Here is a 26,185-nt window from a genome sequence, read left to right as displayed (position 1 = left end):
TTAATACATCCAACACAGCAGGCATACACAGATTAATTAATGGAAGAATAATTAGATTTAATTCTACAATACATACATATTCGACCAATTCAGGACTGTCCCCAGATTTAAATCCTTTATCAATCAATCAATCTGTTTTATAGGAAAGGGGTTTAGTATTGCTCTCCCTTACCTTATCTCAGTCTATCCCCTGAGTTTACCCACTAGGGGTTTTTCGTTTTGTGGGCCAGTGTGTGTGGCTTCTGTTGCTTTCCTGTGTGAGAAATATGTGTGCTTTACTCTCTGTCTTTCTATCTTTCATTCTCTCTCATCCTGTCTTTCATCTCTACTTTCTTTCTATGGATTTGTGTGCACATGTATGTGTGTGTGTCTCACCCCTCCCCTCCTCTCCTCTCTCATTCTGACTTCTGTCGTACTTTTGCACTGCAACTGATAGTAGGTGAATGCTTTTTGTGTTCAGGGGAGCTCAACTCTACCACAATAGCTTAAACATCAAACATAGTGCTCTGTATGCATATAGTGGTGTAGATTTCATCTCTTTGATAAGCAGTTCAGGTTATTTGGAATGGACTGTGTGTGACACATGCTTTTTCTGTAGATGCTAGGCATTGGTTCTCAAGATGTTTATGACTTGAGCAGCATAATACTTTTTACCTCAGTTTGATTGTTGGTATAGCAACCACAGAGTGGAGCTCCTGAGATCTTTGAGGCACTTCCATGGTTATGCGTACATGCCCTTTCTCACTTTTATTTCGATCAATGTCAGTCTTGCACCGGTGCACTTTGACCTGCAGCATAGTGCATACTGTAGCCAATAGCAGTGAATGTGAATGTTTAGTTTGTCTCCTCTTTGTACTCGTTGAGAAAGCTTTTTGTGTGCTGTAGGGGCCTCTGTGAATATTACCAGCAGCACACAGACTGGTTTCTCCTGATTGGCTGATGGTCTGGATGAAGTGTTAACAGTAGAAGTGTGTTTCTAACCTCCTCCTCCGTCCACACACTCTCTCCAGCGGCTAGTCAAGATGAACATGCCCATCGCCGATGACAACACAGTCCACTTTACCTCCACTCTCATGGCCCTGATCCGCACGGCCCTGGAGATCAAACTGTCCTCAGGTGAGACCGCCCTTCCCTCTCTCCCTATCCTCTGCCCCCTCCCATGTCCCCCCTTCCCTGTCCCCTCTCCCCCCTACCCTGTCCCCTCTCTCCCTTCCCTGTCCCCTTTCCCCCCTTACCCTGTCCCCTCTCCCCCTTCCCTATCCCCTCTCTCCCCTACCCTACCCTGCCCCCTCTCTCCCTACCATGTCCCCTCTCTCCCTATCCTCTGCCCCCTCCCATGTCCCCCCTTCCCTATCCCCTCTCTCCCCTACCCTGTCCCCTCTCCCCCCTACCCTGTCCCCTCTCTCCCTTCCCTGTCCCCTTTCCCCCCTTACCCTGTCCCCTCTCCCCCCTTCCCTGTCCCCTCTCCCCCCTACCCTGTCCCCTCTCCCCCTTCCCTGTCCCCTTTCCCCCCTTACCCTGTCCCCTCTCCCCCCTTCCCTATCCCCTCTCTCCCCTACCCTACCCTGCCCCCTCTCTCCCTACCCTGTCCCCTCTCCCCCTACCCTGTCCCCTTTCCCCCCTTACACCCTACCCTGTCCTCTCTCCTCCCTTACCCTGACCCCTCCCTTCCCCCACTCTGTCCCCTCTCCACCCCTGTGTGATACATGATAGGCTAGGTGCAAACCTATCATGAGGCCAACTTTATGAGGCCGACTTGATGACTCAAGCAGAAGCAACAAACACTAGTTGTTAATGTTAGATTTAGCCATCCATCACATGTTGTCCTCCCAGACACAGACAGACATATGCTGCTTGTTTGTTGCTTACAGAAGGTTTGCATTAGTAGATACGGGTCCCATTTGGTCTCATTAGGCTGCTCTGTGGTGGGTTTTGTGTTGAGGGCCTGTGCTGCGTAGTTGAATGACGTCACAGTGCAGTATGCTTTTCTCTAGCTTCACTGCTCACTGTCGCTTTCAATAAGTTATTCTCTCTCTGGTTCACCTCCACAATGACTCTGCAAACTCATGTTTACTTTTTTGTCTTTCTGTCTTTTGTTGCTATACTTCAATTAGATAATTGTGTGTATTTGGTGCTAGAATATTCTATTTTCTCTTGCGATCTTCTCCTTAGGGATGGTTGCCCAGCGTCTTTCTGATGCTGAACTGAAGAAAGAGCTCTCTACAGTTTGGCCAAGCCTTTCACAGAAGACTATGGATCTGTTGGTTACACCACACAAACGTAAGCACCTCTGCATGGCAGTCCTCTCGGATCCTTGCTTCATGTCACTGATATATTTCATCTTTACAAGAAGGATACCTGGACTGTGTGTGATTCTGTTTACGCCACATCTTAAAGTGGCAAGCCCCAGACTCCTCACTCTGAAACAACATTTAAAAAAATGTGTAGTAATTTAGCAGACACTCTTATCCAGAGCGACTTACAATTAGTGCATTCATCTTAAGATAGCTAGATGAGCCAACAACACATCACAATCGAATCAAGTACATTTTCCTGTGAGAGTTATTTAAGATACTCTTCAAAGAGGTAGGGTTTCAGATGTTTTCGGAAGATGGGCAGGTCCTGACTTTAGGGGGAGGCTTTTTCCGCCATTGGGTTCCCAGGACGGAGAAGAGCTTTGACTGGGCTGAGTAGGGGTGGGAGGGCCAAGAGACCAGAAGTGGTGGACCGTGCTCGGGTTGGGATGTAGGGTTTGAGCATAGCCTGAAGGTAAGGAGGTGCAGTTCCCCTTGCTGCTCCGTAGGCCCTGGATTAGGACCAGCGCCGCATCCTGTGTGAGGACAGGTTGTACGCTACCAATGTTGCAGAGCATGAATCTGCAGGAGAGAGTCACTGCTTTGATGTGTGCAGAGAATGACAGGGTGTTATCCAGGGTCATGCCAAGGTTCTTTGCACTCTGGGAGGGGAATACCGTGGAGTTGTCAACCGTGATGGAGAGGTCTTGGAGTTGGCAGGCCTTTCCCGGGGGGAAGAGTAGTTCCGTTTTGTCAAAGTTGAGTTTGAGGTGATGGGGATTTAATCTGGAGAGAGAGGGGAGAAAGATGTCAAGGCGTAAGGTAGTTCTGTTTGAGTGGGAACAGTGGACTCAGTAGGCTGAGTGAAAGAGGAGCAGATGTCTTCAAACTTTTTTTCAAAGTGGTTGACAAAGTCATCTGCAGAGAGGGAGGAGGGAGGGGATGAGGATTAAGGATGAAGAAGAGAGAGTTTCCTAGGGTTGGAGGCAGAAGCTTGACATTGAGACTAATAGAAGGCAGCTTTAGCAGCGGATACAGAGGAAGAAAAGGGAGATACGAGGGAGTGGAAGGATGATAGGTCCTCCAGAAGTTTAGTTTTCCTCCATTTCTGCTCAGCTGCTCGTAGCCCTGTTCTGTTAGCACGCAGTGAGTGACTCAGCCACGAAGCAGGAGAGAAAGGTAGGGCCGGCTGGGAGGAAAGGGGACAGTGAGAGTCAAAGTATGCAGAAAGGGAGGGAGAGTAGGGTCGAAGATGCAGAGTCAGGTGACAGGAGGGAGAATGATTTAGCCTAAGGAAGAGAGAAGATGCGGCAGCGCATGACCATCTGGGTAGGGGCTGAGTCTGTGGGGTTGGAGGAGAGATGGAGAGAAAAGGAAACAAAGTAATGATCAGAGACATGAAGGGGGGTTGCAGTGAGATTAGTAGGTGAACAGCCTCTAGTGAAGATTAGGTCATGCATATTGCCGGCCTTGTGAGTGGGATGTGACTGGGAGAGGGTGTGGTTAAAAGAGAAAGGAGTGGAAAGAAATTTATTGAAGCTGAAGGTTAAAGTCGCCCAGTATGATGAGTGGTGAGCCATTCTCAGGACATGTACTTATCAAGGTGTCAAGCTCATTGAGGAACTCTCCAAGGGCACCTGGTGGGTGATAGATGACAACAATGTTAAGCTTGAGTGGAGCAGTGACAGCATGGAATTCAAATGAGGAGATCAACAGGTGAGAGAGGAGAGAAGAGAAAATCTCCACTTATGAGAAATTACTAGTGTGCCACCACTGCGACGACCAGATGCTCTCGGACTATGAGAGAACATATAGTCAGATGACGAAAGAGCAGCTGGAGTAGCTGTGGTCTCTGGGGAAATCCATGTCTCTGTCAGGGCCAAAAAGTGTAGGGATTGAATGGGAACATACACTACGGGTCAAAAGTTTTAGAACATCTACTCATTCAATTGTTTTTCTTTATTAAGACTATTTTTACATTGTAGAATGATAATGAAGACATCAAAACAATGAAATAACACATATGGAATCATGTAGTAACCAAAAAAGTGTTAAACAAATCAAATATATTTTATATTTGAGATTCTTCAGAGGAGCCACCGTTTGCCTTGACAGCTTTGCACACTCTTGGCATTCTCTCAACCAGCCAGACGAACTCAGCCTTATTGACCGCAGATCGGCAGATTCAAAAGCTGTCGGAGACTAGGAACTCCACATGGGTTGTGCACACAGGATACATTAAATTAGATGGGTTGCAGCTATGGAGTTGGGAGCGTCTGTAAAACCTACAGGGGGAGGAGTTACCTGGGATGGGAAACACACACATACTTGGCAAAGCTATAAAATAGTAAAATGAGATCATCAGAAAATAACTAGGTAAGATACTCAAGTGAGAGAGTGGTGTGGAGCATTCCTCACTTTCCTTCCTTGAATAACACTGCAGAACAACTCGGTTTGATTGTTGATTGCTTAGCAGCAGTCAAGAATACACTCCCTACAATATAACACGCCCACAACTTAGCAGGACTGTTACACAAATAGGCCAGAAACAAATCTAAGTCCACAACGACAGTCACAACTACTGAGCAATCAGACAGCTCAAACAGCAGTGATTAACTAGGCTACTAGGTAAAAGACAGAACAAATTAAATTGCCCTAGCAAGACAATACTAACAGCTTCTAATTGAATCAAAAAATATACTTGCTGCTCATGTAAGAGTTGATCCCCTTCCAAACTGTAGATGACACACAGGTTGCCATAACATGCAGGACCTTTGCTCTCACTTGGCCGTCAGTTAAGATTCCAGTCATCTGCTTTGTCTCCACTGACATCTTCTGGCAGGATAAAAGCATCTCACCTGAGAAAAATGGCATTTCAGACAGATGCTTCTTCTCTCCTTCTTTCAAGCCTGGCATGCAGCAATTTTCTTCAAACAGCTAAATCCCTCTCTTTGTTTCAAGTGATACCTTTGGTTCGACTGAATAGTATTAGCGATAATCTGGCATCAGAGAGTTTGGATGAGACCAATAAAGATGAATGAGATAATGGATAAGTCAGAAGTTTTCATTAACCACTCCCCTGTGTACCTCTCTCAGCCAATGAGCTTACTGTTGGAAAGGTGTATGCAGCCCTGATGATCTTTGACTACTACAAGCAGAACCGAGCCAAGAGGCCCAAGGAGCAGCAACAACAGCAACAGAATGCTGCCGGCTCCCAGGTATCACACACACACACACACACACACACACACACACACACACACACACACACACACACACACACACACACACACACACACACACACACACACACACACACACACACACACACACTATTGCTGATGCCCAAGAGGCACAAATTTCACCCCTGGATGAAAATGTTTCAAACATCTCCTAACAAAACCAATATGACTCACATTTCCAGAGTTTTGATTGACTATATTCTGGGGGTAGAGACCTGGATCAATATTGTGCATGTTCAGTGTGTTGAGCATCTTGCCGTCTTTCATCCACAGGGTAAGGTGGGGGCTCTGTTTAAACCAATACTGCCCCTGACTTACAAGCAGGAGAAAGAGAAGTCCATCAACAACATGGAGCCTCCCTGTGAACTACTTCCTCAGCCCCAGCCCCAGCCTCAGGCCCTACCTAGACCCAGCTCCACCCTGCTCAACAACATAGAGCCTCCCTGTGAACTACTTCCTCAGCCCCAGCCTCAGGCCCTACCTAGACCCAGCTCCACCCTGCTCAACAACGGAAGCACACTGTGAGTTCACTAGCGTGTCTCAAACAATCCCGATTTTTTTGGTTTACATTAATGACAATTGTAAATGTGTTTTGCCTTTGACAATGACTTGTGGCAAAGCCGTGACGTTACCATCAAAGATAATACAAAACGATTTTCATTTACAATCGGTTAGTCATTGTATGACAATAACGTCTACATTTGTTTATGATTAACAATTCAGGCCAGGCCAAGATGGCACCATGAAAGGATCATCCTCCTGGGTGTCAGAGAAGTCTAGAGAGGTCCACAGACCCAAGAATAAGAGACCTGTCCAAATGGGCCAGTCTGAAGATGTCCCAAACACAACACTTCCCCAGGTACTGTAGCCAGTCCAGACTGCCCTCTGCTGTATTACAGACACATAAACATCATGGCCTGCGACCTGCATTTTCTCTCATGATGTATCTGTTCCTAGTACTTAACTTGACTGGATATACTTATCTGTATGCAAGCACTTATCTCTCTCTCTCTGTGTGTGTGTGTGTGTGTGTGTGTGTGTGTGTGTGTGTGTGTGTGTGTGTGTGTGTGTGTGTGTGTGTGTGTGTGTGTGTGTGTGTGTGTGTGTGTGTGTGTGTGTGTGTGTGTGTGTGTGTGTGTTATGTCCTCCAGGAGTCAGTGGAGATGAGGAAGATGGACACCAGTGACAACACAGTGCCTGGTCCTGGGTCTGGACTGGAGAGCCAGGGGAGGGCTGTGTCCATGCCCCGCCTCAACGCAGAGCTGCAGGTAAGGACACCCTAACACACACACACATCATTTATGAAGCATAGCAGATGCGCCATGCCATGACTAAACTATATTGGAGAGAGCATGGTTGCATTTTGATACACATCAGTGGCTATACTGCGGGCAGATTACTATGGTCAGGTGGCTATCTTTATGAGGGGTTTCATTTCAGCCAATATTACTGCAGTATAACTGCTGAAAAATAACAACAATTAATCCTTCAATTCGTCCCAAGAAATATAATCAGCTCCTCATTTCCTGAGTGATATTTATGTTGATCGATTGTTGCATTTAAGTGCATTCCTTTCAGAGGCCAATTAGAATAGATGTGTGTTGATCCTACTTCTAGTGCACAGAAGAAGTCCTGAATAATTTGATTAGAGCCTGGAAGACCGCCAACTATTTGTCCTGTATCGTTTTTCCTCTGCTGCCAACAGAAGGAAATACAAAAATTATAGTGGCTCAAAATGGTTGTGGGTAGAAAATGAAAGGGGTGATCCCTCATGCGTTCAGGGAGGAAGAGAGTAATCATGTTACTATAAGATAGAGATGGCTTGCTATCGTTAGATTGAAATGGGGAGGCACGTAGTCTGAACTCTACCCTGAAACAGACTGATGGATTTCACACTCTCTCCGGCTTGGTTTTCCATCGCTTAATTAAATGTTTTCCCTTTTTGGGGTAATGCCTCATTTCCCACTCCCTGGCGATGCCAGACAGGATCAGGGTGTAAAATCTCCCAGCCAGCCAGCCTGCCTCCACCTCCTCAACATCCTCTTTGTGCAGTATTGACATGTGACACCCAGGGCCGACATGAACCCTCATGAATCCCAGTGAGAAGCTAAGCCCAAATCTCTTTAAAACTGGAGTGCAGGATGATAAGAGGCAATAGATGTTGATTTAGTGGTTTCAGCACCTCTTAATATGGAGGAAACCTTTTTGATTCCCTAGAGGCAGCTCTAGCCCATAGACTTGCCCTCTGCTAGATCAGAAGTTTGACTCACAAGAACAAAAGCTAAAGAGCCAGATATGTTTTCTAGGATATCTTAGTATTCATGGTCTGGGAATCTAGGCTAGAGATGGGGGCATTCAGTATCACAAGACATAAAGACCAGTTCTGTCTGATTGGAATGGGTAATTCTGTCTTATTACCAGGTGCTGAAACACAATCAGATATAACCGATTTACCCCTTCTATAAAAAGGCGTACTGAAAGGCAAATGCCCTCAGTGGCCCTTCAATCATAATTATGTCATATTTACAAAGGGATCATTTCTTTTTAATAAGCATATAATAACACCACTGTTATTTTCCTGCTACTTCTCCACTATTCTTTGTCTTAACTGTTCAATGTCACCCTCTCCGTCTACACCTCATTGTCTCTCCTGTCTCTTTGGCTTGATGCCTTTCGATGATCCTCCTCCTCGTTCTCCGCTGTGTGACAGAGGAGCCATTCACGCCACTCCCCGGGGACCCTGCTGGCCGTATGTACCCCTTTCTCCTGTCCGTCAGTATCTCCCCTTCACCACATCTACTTTGTTTGTTGATCCCAATGTACTAGTATGTGTAAAACTCAATTCCACTTTGTATTAACTAGCCGTGCGGGTGTGTAAAATGCTCGGTCCCGCAAGCATGTGCTTGTGCAGTATGGTCAGTGTTTGACACTTGGTAGTACATTAAGAACCCAGTCTACATGTTTGCTGTTCTGTCGTATACAATATGGGAGATATACCGAGTGATTTTAGGATAAGAGTTAAGCTCGATGTAAAACTGGAAATCAAAGGTCTAGCCAGGTGAAGTGTATCTCATAGAGGAGGCTTTTCCTTTCATCATTCTATGGGGACTGAACAACACTCATGAAACTCATCTGCCCACTCCAACCTGCTCTTAGATACCAAGCCTATGGAATTGGTAAGTAGTAAACTAGTGATCAGATGGTGCTGTTTTGAAGAGTGAAAGGGTCTGCTGCTACAGGTGGAAACATTGCTTCAGTTTCCCCCTTTATGCTCTTATCCTCAAGCACCAACTAAGACTTAGGGAAATTGGTAGCCGTGTCTATGGTTTTACCAACAGCAACCCATCTAGGTGACTATATTTTTTGAGGACATTGAAAATGTGAGTGGTATGTTTTGCAGCGAGGCTCTGTAGGACAGATGTGTCTCCACTAGGTGGAAATGGTGTTTCACAATGGAGTCGGTGTGGTGCATACGTCTCCTTTATCCCATACGCTCAGTTCTCATTTTACGATCAGCATTCCAGTTTGATAATCACAATGATGATTACAATTCCCAGCTGGATTACTAGTTCACTTTGAAAACAGATCAGAGAAGAGATCAACATCTGTATAACAGGTCTCGTTTCACTCAGCTTAGCAGCGATGTAAGTTTCCATACACTAGTCAGTGATCCCTATTCCTCATTGATTCCACACAGCCTGTTCCTGACTGCAGCCCGATGAAGCGCTCTGCGTCCACCCATGCCCCACAGCGCCCCCAAGAGGCGAACCTGCGTGACTACACCCTGGAGACGCCCAGCATCCAGGAAAGGCCTCACCACCACCACCACCACCGCTGCCACCACCGCAGAGAGAGGGACAAGAAGCAGCGGTCACTCGACAGGACGCCAAGCACCGCTGGTTAGTGCACACGCATACACAATGACAAACACTACAAGTACACACACACACCAAAGACTGTGCTCAATCGTATTCTTGAAACACATGGTAATATTATTTTTGCCAGCAATGCCAATCGTGTTTTAAAATGTGCAATACTAGGGATGACTTTATCGGTGAGGTAAAAGGGGGTCTTGTTATGTACAGTATGTTATATGAGTGCCCACCACCAATACCCTGATCACAAAATGTGGGTGTTTGGACCATTTAGACCTCACTGTCCCCCAGTGTTACTAGAGTGTGAATCTGTAGCCATCTCTACCTTACTGCCTTCCATCCAGTCAGAGAGTGAGAAGCAGACCATAGCCCAGCCAGCTGGGGCTCGTCTATAGAGATCCGCTCTGGGCGCCATGGAGGCATCGTTCAGGCCTGGGTGGTAGAATGAGCTCTGCAGCTGGCCTTTATCACAAAGATAAAAGGGACTGACAGACATAAACACCCAATGACCTGCTAATATATGGGCACCTCTTGTCTTAGCAGGGCAATGCTGAGGAGAGGAGAACTTTTGGGGAGAAAAGTCTTTGGTGTGGTAGTAGTCTGGCCTTTGTGAGTGTTTAAGAATCTTCTCTTTCGGAGTGAGGTATAGATTGGGTGCAATCAGGGGTTGAATTGGGACTTAAGAGATGAATTTGGGGGGGGCTAGGGTTAGAGTTAGCGTTATGCCAAGATTAGGGTTAGGGTTATGCCCTTACCCTCAACCCCAACCCTAAACCTGGCCATAACCCTAACCCTGGTGTGTATTCCCACTAAGGCACACCAGGAGACCCGGCTGCAGAGCCCTCGTCTAGAGACAGGGTGCAGGACCGCGGCCGCTCCCATGAGAGGAAGCACCACTCGACGGCGGGGGAGAAGCAGCGGTACTACTCCTGCGATCGCTACGGCAGCAGGGAACACTGCCACACCACCAAGTCTGCCACCGCCAGCTGTGCAACCTCCCCCAGCGAGGTGCAGGACCCCAGCATCAACAAGCAGGTGGGAGGGCATTGGTAGGGTAGGATATGGGCAGGGCAGGGCACAGTATGGGTACGGCAGGATATGGCAGGACAAAACTTGGCAGGGTATACTGTAGGCTTGGTATGATACGAGCAGAGCATGGGAAGGAATCAGGTATGCAATGAGAATCTGAATAATACACACTCTACACATTATCAGTAAGTATATGTCTGTCTGGTTTAGTACAGCACCGTGTATTTTGTGTGCAACTCTCTTGATGAGGATCTGTCTGCTTTCTCTTTCTGCCTCGGCTGAAACTCAACGTTCTCTTCTTTCTGTCTTTAGTACAACCACTCATGGCCTTTCAATTCTCTTTCCACTTTTCTTCCTCTTATTCACCATTTTCTGTCCATTTTGTCTGTCTTCTTCTCCTTTCTTTTGCTGCCCTGTCCTCCTTGTTTGTGTCGTCTGTCCTCTCCCACTGTCCTCTCTCTCTGTCTTTCCCTTCCTTCTGGTGACCATGACCTCATCGTTTTTATTGTTTTAAATTGCTTTGTCCAATTTTCATCTAGGGTAGTGGTTCGGTTAAATGCAGCCCAGTGATGATGGCCTCAGGGGCTAGCACACCCAGCCGTGGACGCAGGCAGCTACCCCAGACCCCCCTGACCCCCCGCCCCGGGGTGGCCTACAAGACTGCCAACTCCTCCCCTGTGCACTTTGTGTCTGCCCAGTGTGGCAGCGGCCTGCCCACCCAGAGTCCTGGCCGGCTGAGCCGCGGGCTGTCTGAGCACAACGCCCTGCTGCACAGTGGCTCCTCCCACATCCCCTCCCCTGTCACCCGCATCAGCTCCGAGCCCTTCCTGGGCTACAGTCACAGGGAAGCCCAGGGCCAGGGCAGTCTGTACTGCAGCCTCCGGGACGAGCTGCTGAGCCCCTATGCTGCCAGAGTACGCTCCCCTCGGACCGCACTGCCTCAGATGGGGCCGGGGCCCCTCCACCTGCCTCCGCCACCCCAGCAGAGCCATGCGGTGCCCAACGGATACCACTTCACCTTTGGTGGTATTGGCAACGCCAGCCCGGGGTCTGGCTCTGGTGCCAGGGCACCCAGGTACTACCACGAGGCAGATGAAGATGAATGGTGCTAGCATGGCTTTGAACAGATGTTTTTATTGCTTTTTTTTAGGAATCGTGATGAGTTTTATCATCTTTTTTTGAAGGATTTAGTTTACACTGTTGCTGTATGTAGAGCTAATGGGAGCCAAGGAAGGGTTGGGATTCATTTGAATGTGAACAAAGCAGCACCGTTTTTAGGAACTGGATGGAAATTAAATTGGATGTTGATTCGGTGAATTGTTGGTAATTGAGTTTGATCCGACTTTGTCTTATGCACTGAAGACAGTGGCATGTTTAATTGAGGGCACTTTTTGCTTTGATTCTTTATCAAACTTAATTATTTTGAGAACATCCAACTTAAATGATGTTTTACCTAGTCTTGATAGTGACCCAAATAGTGACATAAGAAACTCTACTACAGCTACACACACAATAGAGATGGGCGAGCAGCAGGCCTCTTTGCTAACTCTGTGATGAGCAGGGGGATACCTATGTATTGTTTAGTATCTGTAACAACACGTGAGAAGGAAATAGTCCGAGAGATTTCATTCAAACTTCCCTAAGAAAGGCACTTGAAAGTAAACTGCACAACAGCTATTCTACTTTGCTTTGGGACTCTTACCATTCCATGATATAAAGGGATTTACAGTAGCCTCGCCCTTTAAATGACATTCCTTTTCTGTCAGAAGATACAGCCTGATGGAATAGAGGGATCGATGTTGTCATTACAGACAGTGATTGTTGATTTGTTACTGTTTACCGTTGCAAATGTCACTACTACTACTACTTCAGAGAAATGAGGAGAGGTGAATGAAATGTGATTTGTTTTATATACAACTATGGTAGATGTTATCTTTTCATTGTGTGCATATTTTGTATCTTGTAAAAACAACTTTGTTTATGTAAATTGCTTAAAGTTTGCCATCATTTCAGGTTTAATGTTTCTTACAGACTGTCTGCTTCAGATGTTTAAAACAAAGTGCCTATCCTTTTAGACATACTATAGTAAAGATGCAAAGTCAACCGTTTTTGTAAAGCATCAACACTTAAGTAGTTATTTGGTAGTTCTGCTGGAGCGCAAGGTGTACAGAAAGCCTTATCTGGAGAAACAACAACTTTTATTCAAGAAAAAGAAATGCTTTTGAATGTAAACTATTAATTAACCTATGATTGCTAATAATTTTCTCGTATGATTTTCTTTTTTGGTAAATATATTTCATCAATTTGAGTGGGGGGGACGAAAGTTGGGGCAAAATCATGGTATGAACACTTAACAAACATGAAAAGTGCATTAGTAGCATATCAATGTAGTTAGGAAGACGTGATCAGAGTAACACTGCATGTTTAAATCATAAACCTGGTCCACAACAGTTATGAAGATGTAGTAGTGTAGGGTTCCTTTCCTGGCGAGGTTAGTCAACTTCGAAAGCATCGCAAGCTACTGTATTGCCTTCTGTTTCAATGCTATAACTGCAGAGTTAGTATAGACCATAAGGAATCGGATGAGAAACAAACAGTGTGCACTTTTTGGATGGATGTGCTTGAGAAGCAGAGATAGATGCAGATCCCTAATGAGTGTATATGCTGAGTCGAGCCCCTGGCACCAGCACACTGGACCCCCCCTGTGTCTCCCCATTGGCTCAGACCCCTCTATGTTAAGGTTTTAGCCCGTCAGATATAGCAGATATAGCATAAATATGGTTCACACTTTCTATCGTTCTATCTACCCAGCCATGGTAACCGATGATGGTGATGGTTCATATCTGCTAAAAAGCTTCAGATAATATATATGGATATTAATACAATATCATTTAAAGAATGTGTTTCCCTGGGATGGATGATTTAGTGCTTTGGAAGAGTTTCGGTTCTTTTCTATTCTACATTGGTGGTGGAATGTGGTAAGGGATGCTCTACTCAGGCAAAAGTGTTGCTCAGTTACTGATAGTATTGGAGATACAGTAGGTGGGGCCCGGTGTTGCAATGTCTGCACACTCGTCAGGGTTCTGTACTGCATATTTCCCAGAAGCAGGGTTTTGATGACAGAGAAGGTAGGGTTATGCAACAAGAGGACACTACGGTCATATACTTCATCCATATTGTAGCTTTACATGCTGAGATCTCCAGATTCATACTACAGCATGATTGTGACCAAATCTTTATAAAAAGTTTTCAAACATGTATAAAACATGTATTTTAAAATGCGTAAGGCACAACGAGTTGAAGCAGAAATGAAGAGAATATTTAGAAATACAGCAACTTTATATATTTGCATGCATACAATTTACCCACGTTGACGATGTCAAAAGGGAAACCTGTGTCTTAAAAAGTAAGTAAACAATGTCATACTAATGGTTATCTGTTCCGTGTTAGGTCACCTAAGAGGGGGGGGGGGGGGGGGGGGGGTGGATCAGTCCAGAGGAGGGTGTTCATAAACATTGAATAAACTGTAATGGTAAAAATGATCCACATTCTTGTACAGGTACCTTCAATTATTTCCACTTGACATGTTGCCGTAGTGGGTAAAAACTTAAACTATCAGTCTCTTCCTTCATCTCTACGGCCTCTGTACTATTTCAAAAGAAACATATACACGCCAAAATCTCTCACAGTTGGTTGCCAAACATTGAACTGTTCCTATTTCTCTCTGCATACCAACTGCAGTGTACATGTGGCTGTTTTCTGGAGAAAATCATGTTTGCATGTTCTGATAATGTATGTGCATGTAAAAATCGTAGTACTTTTTTTGCTACCATGTATTCATTTCCTGTTCATTTTTATTGATCTTTGATATATAGATTATATATATATATATATATATATATATATATATATAATCTGTGGGGTTTGTTGGAAAAAATGACTTTATATAAAAATAGTATTGAACAATGATGATAGTTCCGGCCATGCAACAGAGCTGGAACACTCCTTATTTGGGTCTGAGTTTTTGTTGCCTGATTTATGTTTATTGGCCAGACTTTGAATTCTGCAGTTGTTTCTACATTTACATTTTGTATGAAGCCAAGTTCCTTGAATAATAAAAAAAATGAAACAAACAGGCCTCAATATGTATAATAGCTGTAAAATGATTAGTTTATTGAATAAGAGAACAGTTGATGTCCAGTGACAGTATAAGAGAGGTGTTCGACTTATTAGGAAGGAGTGAAGGTGTCTGCTGTGTATCAAGTTGTCAATGGCGCAATGTTATTGGTCTGCAGCCTACAGTGGGCGGAGACATTCCCCAAAATACACAGGGTGGAACCTCCCGGTGATGCTCAAGTTGCGGGAAACAGTTGAAGCATCTACTGTCTTGAGACGGCCTAAAACAAGACAGCATTGACAGACAAAGGTACATTTTTAATCATGCGATTGTATGAAAGTAATTTGATAACCTAGCATAGATATTCTAATTAATTATTTTTTGTTATTTTTGTTGTCATTGCTGTTGTGTATAAAACGTAACAAGAGCTGTGTTATCGCCCATAAAATTGTTGAATTTATCATAGGCTATTTACTATCATGGAGCCGCTATTAAATATTTTCAAAAGGATACGGGCTCGTACATCGTTAGGAAAGGTAAGGTCGAGGTCATCAATGTATCATACACCTTTCTTCGTTGATTTTATTTCTCTATAATTTTCCATTTGTCGTGACTCGTGAGACTTCAAACTTTTTACGTGAATTTGGTCTCAGCAAATGGTCTCAACAGGTGTCTGAAGAAAGAATCTCTCCTACAATTTTCAATAATAGAATTAAACATTCTGTGGACAGTTATAAAATGGTCATATTATGAAGTAGTAGCCTCTATCTCTGCACCAGTTTTGACATTGATATTCACCATGCAGTAATACCATACCCAACCACTTGGAGCAACTGTTGGTCAGTTTTAGTCAACTACATTTTCACCACAATCAAGGGAAAGGGGGATACCGAGTCAGTTGTACAACTGAATGCATTCAACTGAAATGTGTCTTCCGCATTTAACCCAACCCCTCTGACAACCGAACCGAGAGGTTCGGAGGCCTGCCTTAATCAACATCCACGTCTTCGGCGCCCAGGGAACAGTGGCTTAACACTTCTTATGGCTGCAATCCCGCTAATGGGATCGATATGACAACAGCCAGTGAAGTGCAGGGCTCCAAATTCAAACAACAGAAATCTCATAATTAAATTTCCTCAAACATACATGTGTCTTATAACATTTTAAAAGGTAATCTTGTTGTTAATCCCACCAAAGTGTCCGATTTCAAATATGCTTTTCAGCAAAAGCACTACAAACGATTATGTTAGGTCACCACCAAACCACAATAAGCACAGCAATTTTTCCAGCGAAAGATAGCAGTCACAAAAAGCAGAAATAGAGATAAAATTAATCACTAACCTTTGATGATCTTCATCAGATGACACTCATAGGACTTCATGTTACACAATACATGTATGTTTTGTTTGATAAAGTTCATATTTATATAAAACAATCTGAGTTTACATTGGCGCGTTACATTCACTAGTTCCAAAAACATCAAGTGATTTTGCATAGCCACATCGTTTCAACAGAAATACTCATCATAAATGTAGATGATAATACAAGTTATACACAAGGAATTAAAGATATACCTCTCCTTAATGCAACCGCTGTGTCAGATTTCAAAAAAACTTTTCAGAAAAATCAAACCATGCAATAATCTGAGACGGAGCTCAGAACAATAGTAAAATTAGCCGCCATGTTGGAGTCAACAGAAACCAGAAAATACATGATAAATGTTTCCTTACCTTTGATGAACTTCATCAGAATGCAGTCCTAGGAATCCCAGGTCCACAATAAATGCTTTATTTGTTTCGATGTCCGTTATTTATGTCCAATTAGCTACTTTGGTTAGCCCGTTTGCTAAACAATTCCAAAGTCACAAAGCGCGTCCACTATAACGTGACGAAATGTCCAAAAGTTCCATAACAGTCAGTAGAAACATGTCAAACGATGGACTGTACTGGAATGGAGCTGCCTATCACGTGAACGCGCATGGTCAAAGCATGGTCAGCTCGTGGCAGTGGTGACTAATTCCTGTCTCCTTCGGCCCCCCTTCACATTAGAGTCATCAGACAAAGTTCTATTGACAAGGGAGCAGGTCAATACAACACACACATATAAAGTGAATCAATTGAGTGTTCTACGATAATGATGGCTGGTCGACGAATCACCCTCAGATGATTCGTTGAGAGCCACGACACAAAGGTACAAAGGTATTTTATAGCAAAGATACACCCCCTTCAGTCTACATGACAAACAACAGATGTATGGAATGGGTCACAAGGTTAAGATTTGTATGAAAGATACTTATAATTCACAGCAGACAGTATCTGCTGTAAAAACTGTTCTCATTGTATAGAGACCAGGGTCTGGCCCCAGAGTCATCTCTCCCTGATAGCTTATAGAACAGAAACATTAACTCACACTATGGAATGCGGTCTCTTTAGGTTTATCACCCAAATCAATCAATCAATCAATTTTATTTTATATAGCCCTTCGTACATCAGATAATATCTCGAAGTGCTGTACAGAAACCCAGCCTAAAACCCCAAACAGCTAGAATGCAGGTGTAGAAGCACGGTGGCTAGGGAAAACTCCCTAGAAAGGCCAAAACCTAGGAAGAAACCTAGAGAGGAACCAGGCTATGAGGGGTGGCCAGTCCTCTTCTGGCTGTGCCGGGTGGAGATTATAACAGAACTATGCCAAGATATTCAAAAATGTTCATAAGTGACAAGCATGGTCAAATAATAATCATGAATAATTTTCAGTTGGCTTTTCATAGCTGATCATTAAGAGTTGAAAAACAACAGGTCTGGGACAGGTGGCGGTTCCATAACCGCAGGCAGAACAGCTGAAACTGGAATAGCAGCAAGGCCAGGCGGACTGGGGACAGCAAGGAGTCACCACGGGCGGCAGTCCCGACGCATGGTCCAGGGCCCAGGTCCTCCGAGAGAAAGAAAGAGAGAAGGAGAAAATTAGAGAGAGCCAAGATTTTCAAAATGTTCATAAATGACAAGCATGGTCAAATAATAAATCAGGAATAAATCTCAGTTGGCTTTTCATAGCCGATCATTAAGAGTTGAAAACAGCAGGTCTGGGACAGGTAGGGGTTCCATAACCGCAGGCAGAAGAGTTGAAACTGGAATAGCAGCAAGGCCAGGCGGACTGGGGGCAGCAAGGAGTCACCACGGCCGGTAGTCCCGACGTATGGTCCTAGGGCTCAGGTCCTCCGAGAGAAAGAGAGAAGGAGAAAATTAGAGAGAGCCAAGATTTTCAAAATGTTCATAAATGACAAGCATGGTCAAATAATAATCAGGAATAAATCTCAGTTGGCTTTTCATAGCCGATCATTAAGAGTTGAAAACAGCAGGTCTGGGACAGGTAGGGGTTTCGTAACCGCAGGCAGAAACAGTTGAAACTGGAATAGCAGCAAGGCCGGGCGGACTGGGGACAGCAAGGTGTCAGCATGCCCGGTAGTCCTGACGTATGGTCCTAGGGCTCAGGTTCTCAGAGAGAAAGAGAGAACGAGAGAATTAGAGAGAGCATACTTAAATTCACACAGGACACTGGATAAGACAGGAGAAGTATTCCAGGTATAACCAACTGACCCTAGCCCCCCGACACATAAACTACTGCAGCATAAATACTGGAGGCTGAGACAGGAGCGGTCAGGAGACACTGTGGCCCCATCCGAAGAAACCCCCGGACAGGGCCAAACAGGAAGGATATAACCCCACCCACTCTGCCAAAGCACAGCCCCCACACCACTAGGGGATATCCTCAACCACCAACTTACAATCCTGAGACAAGGCCGAGTATAGCCCACAAAGGTCTCCACCACAGCACAACCAAAGACATCATAAATCTTCTATCAGTGTTAAATCTCCCACAGGCCCATCCTCAGTAGAACACACACACAGATGAGTGTTCTAACAACCCCTTATTCTGTTGCATAAAACAACCATTTGATGCAATAACAGTATAATAACATAATCTTGTAATTTCTCTCACAAGCCACAGTCCAACAATTCCTGTGTGAACAGTGACTCCTACTGGTATATATGGGTTAATGCACTTCAGTGAGAACAAGTCTACCATCCAGATTTCTATCTACCCTGCTTTGTTCTGGAAATAAGTTGTCTTTGTTTCAGCTGAGCTATCATGTCAACACATTTGGACATTGATCAGCTTCCATACTAACTTGCGTAGACTACCTAAATAACATTGAACATTTAAAGTAACCCCTCAACTTTTGTTACACAAGATGGATTTGAAATAAATTCGGAGTGAGCTTGGGTGTATCTGATTTGCAGAAAGGACTCCATCATTTCAATGTGAAGCTACAGTACATGTACTATCATTCATCCAATGGTTGATTGGATCTTTGGAAGTCTAGAAGTAGTTACAGTTAGAACTATAAATAGGATGCACAATTCATGATATTAATAATAAACTTTAAAATTGGGATATTGTCATGTGCCAGTAGGCTACATATAAAAAGGCTTCAGTAGAAATGAATTGTGTTGCTGAACAGACCAGGTTTTCTAGAGAACCAAGTTGTCATGGTGAAATGTGGGAAAATGCATCGCTAATTATTCTGACTGAAGAACAACTAGGGATGCATTGTCCTGTTCAAAGGCACTTACATCTTTTGTCTTGCCAATTCACCCTCTGAATGGCACACATACACAATCTATGTCTCAATTGTCTCAATGCTTAAAAATCCTTCTTTAATCCGTCTCCTCCCCTTGATCTCCACTGATTAAAGTGAATTTAACAAGTGGCATCAATAAGGGATCATAGCTTTCACCTGGATTCACATGGTGTCACGTTCCTGACCTTATTTCCTTTGTTCAGTCTGTGTTTAGTTGGTCAGGACGTGAGCTGGGTGGGCATTCTATGTTATGTGTTTCTATGTTGGGTTTATTGTTTGGCCTAATATGGTTCTCAGAGGCAGGTGTTTGTCATTGTCTCTGATTGGGACCATATTAAGGTAGGCTGTTCTCACTGTTTGTTTGTGGGTGATTGTTCCTGTTCGTTGCGAACTTTGTTTTATAGGTTCACATGTTCAGGACTGTAGCGTCGTTGGTTTCGTTTTGTTTATTGTTTTTGTTCGTGTCAAAGAAGTATTCAAATAAATATGGATACATACCACACTGCATATTGGTCTGATCCTTGCTCCTCCTCAGACGAGGAGGATTACGACGATCGTTACACATGGTCAGTCTATGTCATGGACAGAGCAGGTGTTCGTAATTTTTTTCTCACCCTTTTAAGACGTGTAGTGTCTTATGGAAACATCTCTGAAACTGTTGATTTAAGGACTGTTGCTAGAATGATTGGGGAGCAGTGAGTTTACATTTTGATCCTAGCATATTTGAATGTTGGGTCTGAGAGAGGCCTGACATCAGCTGAGATCAGCATTTTTGTTACTGTCTAAAAATACTGTGTTAATATGATCTGTTAAGTAAACCAGGTCTCAGACATCACTGATCCAGACATGACATATGGCTTTCAGACTGTCACTGTCTGTCCTCCAAGTGTGACGACGTTTATGAAAATAATATGCCAGTTTGCATGTATTAATCTCAGAGCATTTATGCACAGCATGGCTTTGCTCTGTCTGTTATCTGACATAGGATTCAGCAGGGGATTCATTCTGGCTGACATAAATGAGAACAAATTCATGTTGAAAGTGACTAAAATAGAGCATCACTGGAATTCAAAACACCCCCGTAATACACTCAGTGGACGTTTATTAGGTACACTCATCTGGTACCGGGTCGGACCCCCCTGCCTCCAGAACAGCCTGAATTCTTTGGAAATGTTGCTGAATTGGAATCAAGGGACCTAATGTGTGCCAGGAAAACATTCCACACACCATTAAACCACCAGCCTGTACTGCTGACACCAGGCAGGATAGGGCCATGGACTAATGTGGCTTACGCCAAAGCCTGACTCTGCCATCAGCATGACTCAACAGGAACAGGGATTCGTCGGATCAGGTAATGCTTTTCAACTCTTCGATTGTCCGGTGTTGGTTATCAAGTGCCCACTGGAGCCGCTGCTCCTTGTTTTAGCTGATAGGAGTGGAACTCGATGTGGTCGTGAAATAACTAATCTGTGACAAGCACCGACGAGTTGTGCGTTCCGAGATGGCATTCTACACACCCTTGTTGTACTGCGCCATTATTTGCTTGTTTGTGGCCCGCCTGTTAGCTTGCACGATTCTTGCCATTCTCCTTCGGCCTCTCATCAACAGGACTGCCGCTGACTGGATGTTTTTGGTTTGCCGCACCATTCTTAGTAAACCCTAGACACTGTTGTGTGTGAAAATCCCAAGTGGCCGGCCGTTTCTGAGACGCCTGGCACCGACGATCATGCCACGCTCAAAGTCGCTTAGGTCACTCCATTTGTTCAATCGAACAGTAACCGAATGCTGCGATGTCTGCCTCCTTTATATAGCAAGCCACGGCCATGTGACTCACTATATGTAGGAGCGAACCATTTGTGAACTTTAGTGGACTGAGTTCTTGAAAGGATCCCCCTCTTTAACCTCTACTGATTGGTCCTGGTTACTGGGCTGTATGTGCGTGCCCTACTTTATGTGACAGACTGGTCCGAGTCAGAATCAGTGAGGAGGATTAAAAGCTGTGGGAGCCCAGAGCAGACAGACTCGTGCCTGAATGGAAGCTTACAAACAGGGGTTGTCAAACTATTTTCTTGAAACATTTTTATTTATTGTCATTTTAAACTTTAACGTCTAAAAAAAGCTTAAACTCTGATTTTCTTCATTGTCGCATATTTTAAATTGCGACAATGAAGTACAAGACAAATATTTGGGAGAAAATCGTCAAATCATATCGGTAGAAAGCAGGAAGTTATTCAACAGGTGTGTGTGTGTGTGTGTATCAGAGAGAAAGAGCGAAAGCAGGTCAATGTTGTCCCTGACTAAATGAATGATTGATGAATGGGCTGCAGAGCAATGCCCTCCTTTAAGCCAACGTGAACTCAGATCCAGGTAGCCTTGGAGCCTTAAACCCATCACTGCACTGCACGCCCTGTTCAGGGCTCTGCTCAGGTCCTATTAGGGCAAAGCTCAGTGCTATCCTTCATTCATTCCCCATTTGTCACAGATCGGTTGTTATTGCATGCTACTGATGACTGATGTAGTCAGCTGCAAGTCTAGTGATGATGTGGATTTCATTCATTAAAAATCCTACAATGTGACTTTCTGGATTTTTTTTCTCATTTTGTCTGTCATAGTTGAAGTGTACCTATGATGAAAATTACAGGCCTCATCTTTTTAAGTGGGAGAACTTGCACAATTGGTGGCTGACTAAATACTTTGTTGCCCCACTGTATATCACTGTCTACCTTATAGGCTGTTTGAGTTAAATGATGCCATGTAACCCTGCAATCCCATAAGAAAGTGCCCTAGTCAGTCAGTGCACTTGATCAATCTTTGACTACCTTTAAGAGCACAGTTAAGGGAAAGAAGCACAGCTGAAGAAACAGACTTTTATTCCCCAGACAAACCTAATGTCTCCCACAAGACTGAACTTCAGTTAACCGTCCATCTAAATGAAACACACACCAGTGCAGGGGGAGCTAATTGTCCATTAACTGGCAATTGCAGCCAGACATTACACCCTAAAGGCTTTCCTGAACTATAACAGCTCAATGGACTGAGATTACTGTTTGGCAGTCAACATCGAGTCCCTGTCTATGTATTTCTAACAATTTACTAGTAATTCAAGAAGAACTGGCCAGAGTATACATCCCTGGCAGCGATTCCCTGTTTTGTTTGCCAGACAGACATGACAACTGAAGCATGTTCTGTACCCGTGTTGGAATAGCATAGGTCACAAGGCATTTTTCCAATAACTTCTATCTCAGTCTGTCTACACAAGAGGATTGTGGTCAAATAAACTGCTTAGGTAATAGATACTATCCCCTTCCTCCACTGATAATGCAGCCTGCTCGCTCTCGCTCTCTCCACGCTCGACACTTGGCCTTGGGCCTGCCATTGGGCCTCTGTCAGCACTTTGAGATCAGGCCAAACACAACTCCAATAGTGGAAGAGTGGAGACAAGATAGGGTTTGTTTGTCCTGCAGAAGCTTACATTTCTAATTAAACACATTGTTCAGCTGAGATTATGATCTATAATCCATTTAGCATACATTTTTATCTAAATCAACGTAAAGTCATGCATGCATTTTAAGCACAGGTGGTCCCAGGAATCAAACCCACTACTCTGGCATTACAAGCACAATGCTCTACCAATGGAGCTACAGTTCTCCTCCAGTTTCCCAGCCTAGATGTTTCAATTTGTACAAAAGTACACTCCACTCTAGTGTGGTTTTGTTAGTTTGTCAGGTCTGTTGTGCAGTACCTCAAGGTGTAAGGATGTATTGTACGGTAGTGGTAGCACTGACAAGGACCTCTAATCTCCTCTCTACTTTGTTCCTCTAAGAAGGTAGTATAGCACCTGGACACAAGTCATTCAGTCTGCTTTGATATGCCCTTCTCCCTCTCCACAGGTCTGGCTGTGTTTCCTGCTGTTTGCCTCAACATGTCATACTGAGCTGTTTAAAAAGAGATGCTGCCCTCTTTTCACCACTTTCTGGACCATTCATGCAACCTGTTGTTTTCTCTGAGCATTGGGTTCAACAGAGAATGTGGACCTCTAGATATTGTTACAAAAACCAACTAGCATGATCTACAGTTGAAGTCGGAAGTTTACATACACCTTAGCCAAATACATTTAAACTCAGTTTTTCAGAATTCCTGACATTTAATCCGAGTAACAATTCCCTGTCTGAGGTCAGTTAGGATCACCACTTTATTTTAAGAATGTGAAATGCCAGAATATGCCAGTTTACATACACTCAATTAGTATTTGGTAGCATTGCCTTTACATTGTTTAACTTGGGTCAAACGTTTCAAGTAGCCTTCCACAATAAGTTGGGTGAATTTTGGCCCATTCCTCCTGATAGAGCTGATGTAACTGAGTCAGGTTTGTAGGCCTCCTTGCTCGCACATGCTTTCTCAGTTCTGCCCACAAATTTCTATAGGATTGAGGTCAGGGCTTTGTCATGGCCACTACAATACCTTGACTTTGTGGTGCTTAAGCCATTTTGCCACAACTTTGGAAGTATGCTTGGGGTCATTGTCCATTTGGAAGACCCCTTTGTGACCAAGCTTTAACTTCCTGACTGATGTATTGAGATGTTGCTTCAATATATCCACATAATTTTCTTCCCTCATGATACCATCTATTTTGAAGTACACCAGTCCCTCCCTGCAGCAAAGCACCCCCACAACATGATGCTGCCACCCTCGTGCTTCATGGTTGGGATGGTGTTCTTCGGCTTCCTAGCCTCCCCTTTTTTCCTCCAAACATTACGATGGTCATTATGGGCAAACAGTTCTATTTTTGTTTCATCAGACCAGAGGACATTTCTCCAAAAAGTACGATCGTTGTCCCCATGTGCAGTTGCAAACCATAGTCTGGCTTTTTGATGGCGGTTTTGGAGCAGTGGCTTCTTCCTTGCTGAGCGGCCTTTCAGGTTATGTCAATATACGACTCGTTTTACTGTGGATATAGATACTTTTGTACCTGTTTCCTCCAGCATCTTCACAAGGTCCTTTGCTGTTGTTCTGGGATTGATTAGCGCTTTTCGCACTGAAGTATATTCATCTCTAGGAGACAGAACACATCTCCTACCTGAGAGGTATGACGGCTGCGTGGTCCCATGGTGTTTATACTTGCGTACTATTGTTTGTACAGATGAACGTGGTACCTTCAGGCGTTTGGAAATTGCTCCCAAGGATCAACCAGAATTTTTTTCTGAGGTCTTGGCTGATTTCTTTAGATTTGTCAAGCAAAGAGGAACTGAGTTGAAATACATCCACAGGTACACTTCCAATTGACTCAAATGATGTCAATTAGTCTATCAGAAGCTTCTAAAGCCATGACATAATTTTCTGGAATTTTCCAAGCTGTTTAAAGGCACAGTCAACTTAGTTTATGTAAACTTCTGACCCACTGGAATTGTGATACAGTGAATGATAAGTGAAATAATGTCTGTAAAAAAATTGTTGGAAAAATGACTTGTGTCATGCGCAAAGTAGATGTCCTAACCGACTTGCCAAAACTATAGTTTGTTAACAAGAAATTTGTGGAGTGGTTGAAAAATGAGTTTTAACGACTCCAACCTAAGTGTATGTAAACTTCCGACTTCAACTGTATATAAAATATCTTTCATTTGAACCTTCTAGTGGGAGGGACATGTTTTCAGGTAAATTGCATTTTCTTGTAATCTCAGATTCAGGATTTACCTTCATACATTCATTAGATGATTTGTATAGTATAAAACTGTTCTATTACAAAAATACATAGGCCACATCAGAACAGTAATGGAACATAACAATATAGCAATCAATGGATTAGGCTTAATGCAGGCATGCAGGAATGTTCAACAATGAGCACTTTGTTTTCAGCACCTTGCTCTGTTCCGGAGACTTTACGCACTGGTGAGTTCTGGAATGCTGAATGTGGATCACAGCAGGCTTTTCATCACGTTTTCAGATAGTAGTCATGTGTGACTGGAGTCCCCCAGGTCTGGAGGGAGATTGCTATGCTGTGGGCTGGTAGTGTGAGAGACATGGGACTGAAAGATGAATATGATCGGAAGGTTACATGGGATTGTTTTCACCACACATACACAGACAAACACACAAACACGTGCACACACACACACACACACACACACGCTTGTTTTACTATCCTTGTGGGGACCCAAAAATGTATTCTCATTCAAAATCCTATTTCACCTAACCCCTAAACCTAACCCCAACCCTTAATCTAACCTAAATCCCTAAACCTAACCCTAACTCAAACCCAAACCCTAACCCTAATTGTAACCCTAAACCTAAAATAGCCCTTCACCTTGTGGGGACCAGCGAAATGTCCCCAGGACATTTATACATCACCAAGCCTCTGATTGGTGAACCACTGATCCAGTCACAGCTCTTTGTCATTTGGCAATGCTAGGGACACCCACACACATTGTTTTTAACATAGTGTTTTCAACATACTTTTGGTCATGTAGTGCATGTATGTGGACACAGCTCGTCGAACATCTAATTTCAAAATCGTCGCCATTATATGGAGTTTTCCCCCCTTTGATGCTTTAACAGACTTCACTCTTTCGGGAAGGCTTTCCACTAGATGTTGGAATATTGCTGCACGGACTTGCTTCCATTCAGCCACAAGACCATTAGTGATGTCAAGGCACTGATGTTGGCTGATTAGACCTGGCTCTCAGTTGGCATTCCAATTCAACCCCACAGTATTTGATGAGGTTGAGGTAAGGGCTCTGTGCAGGTCAGTCAAATTCTTCCACACCAATCTCGACAAACAATTTCTGTATGGACCTCGCTTTGTGCACGGGGGCATTGTCATGTTGAAACAGGAAAGGGCCTTCCCCAAACTGTTGCCTAAAAAGTCGGAAGCACAGAATCATCTAGAATGTCATTGTATGCTGTAGCGTAAAGATTTCCCTTCACTGGAACTAAGAGGCCTAGCCCAAACCATGACAAACAGCCCCGGATCATTATTCCTCCACCAAAATGTA

The 26,185-nt window shown here is 44.0% G+C and overlaps 1 protein-coding gene across 10 annotated transcripts in view; it reads left to right on the top strand.

Moving 5' to 3' along the window:
* LOC129826113 (voltage-dependent N-type calcium channel subunit alpha-1B-like) overlaps positions 1 to 13,915 on the top strand; it is a 149,136-nt gene extending 135,221 nt beyond the window's left edge. For 9 of the 10 annotated variants that reach the window (XM_055886457.1, XM_055886454.1, XM_055886450.1 and 6 more), the window contains 10 exons: positions 1,011 to 1,116; positions 2,173 to 2,280; positions 5,391 to 5,512; positions 5,810 to 6,057; positions 6,260 to 6,395; positions 6,688 to 6,804; positions 8,247 to 8,285; positions 9,234 to 9,435; positions 10,226 to 10,446; positions 10,980 to 13,915. In XM_055886457.1, coding sequence (XP_055742432.1) covers positions 1,011 to 1,116; positions 2,173 to 2,280; positions 5,391 to 5,512; positions 5,810 to 6,057; positions 6,260 to 6,395; positions 6,688 to 6,804; positions 8,247 to 8,285; positions 9,234 to 9,435; positions 10,226 to 10,446; positions 10,980 to 11,552 — 1,872 coding nt within the window. In that variant the 3' untranslated portion in view covers positions 11,553 to 13,915. The remainder of the gene's footprint in view (positions 1 to 1,010; positions 1,117 to 2,172; positions 2,281 to 5,390; positions 5,513 to 5,809; positions 6,058 to 6,259; positions 6,396 to 6,687; positions 6,805 to 8,246; positions 8,286 to 9,233; positions 9,436 to 10,225; positions 10,447 to 10,979) is intronic. The other variant, XM_055886455.1, reaches the window with a different exon arrangement.
* The last annotated feature ends 12,270 nt before the right edge of the window (positions 13,916 to 26,185 follow it).

Source organism: Salvelinus fontinalis, chromosome 28, assembly GCF_029448725.1.
Source record: "Salvelinus fontinalis isolate EN_2023a chromosome 28, ASM2944872v1, whole genome shotgun sequence".
Classification (NCBI taxonomy): Eukaryota; Metazoa; Chordata; class Actinopteri; order Salmoniformes; family Salmonidae; genus Salvelinus; species Salvelinus fontinalis.
This window is presented reverse-complemented; position numbering and strand designations above follow the sequence as displayed.